Genomic DNA, 859 nt, shown 5'->3' with positions numbered 1-859 from the left:
GCCTTGGATATTAGTTCCTTTAGTTGCTGCTCTGTGGCTAGCGTTGTAATCGGTGTTTCTGTTGTCGCAGCTTGCAGTGCCGTTTCTGCGTTTTGCATCTTTAATATTTCTGCCAGTTCCCTTTTTATTGTTTTTGCTGATGGGATCGCGGTTGTTGATCCGACTTCGCTGTAGGCCTTGGCGGTGCCGGTGGATTGTAGTTTTGCTTCTACCTGTTGATTTTTGAAGAGCTTGCCGCCTTTAATGCCTATCCCGGTTGCTGTTCCCGACGTACAGCGGCTCCTACCAGTTACACTGCCGCTTGTGCTGCTCTTCCCCACAAAGTTAGGTCGTCACAGGCGTTAGTGCCGGGCGTCGCTGCAACTGCTGTGTATAAGATGACTGTTGGCTGTGGTGGAGCAGGCGTGTCGGCGGGTGTTGTGGTCGCTCTTGCCTCTTCGTTTTTCATACACACTCCATGCGTTTGTGTGGTGATTTCTGGTGTTATATTTGTGCCTGTGGTGTCCGTTACCACCGCACTTGCTGTTTTCAAGGCGGCGTCTTGTATCTTGGCGTTGCCAACTTCTTGCAATGTCTCCTGGCTGCCGGCTAAGTTCCCAGCCGCTATAAGCCCTGCCAATATTTTGCTAGCGTCAGCTACAACCGCCTTCATGATCTTTTGTGCTTCTCGGTTTGTGGCTGTTGCGAGGACTTTCGCGCTGAGTTTTTGGTAGCCCGAACGTGTTTCTGCCACTACGCGTAGCTTGCTCGCCTCTTGGCTTTGCCTTAATGCTGCGTTCAACGCATTGATTAACGTTGATTCCGCTGATTTAGTTGTTTTTCTTAGCTGTGCCGTTGCATCGCATGGCGTGACCACCTT

The 859-nt window shown here is 50.9% G+C and overlaps 1 protein-coding gene across 1 annotated transcript; it reads right to left on the bottom strand.

Annotated features, from left to right (window-relative positions):
• Nucleotides 1–289: 289 nt before the first annotated feature.
• On the bottom strand, nucleotides 290–652 carry TEOVI_000563500 (uncharacterized protein; the record flags this gene model as incomplete). The annotated part of the gene is made up of 1 exon (XM_067222519.1): nucleotides 290–652. One exon carries the CDS (start codon nucleotides 650–652, stop codon nucleotides 290–292), a length of 363 nt encoding a protein of 120 aa, XP_067078620.1.
• Between the last annotated feature and the right edge of the window lie 207 nt (nucleotides 653–859).

Source organism: Trypanosoma equiperdum (genome assembly GCF_001457755.1).
Source record: "Trypanosoma equiperdum strain OVI genome assembly, contig: ctg_1644, whole genome shotgun sequence".
NCBI classification, from domain to species: Eukaryota; Euglenozoa; class Kinetoplastea; order Trypanosomatida; family Trypanosomatidae; genus Trypanosoma; species Trypanosoma equiperdum.
Note: the sequence above shows the minus strand (reverse complement) of the source record. Positions and strands in the feature narration are given on the sequence as shown.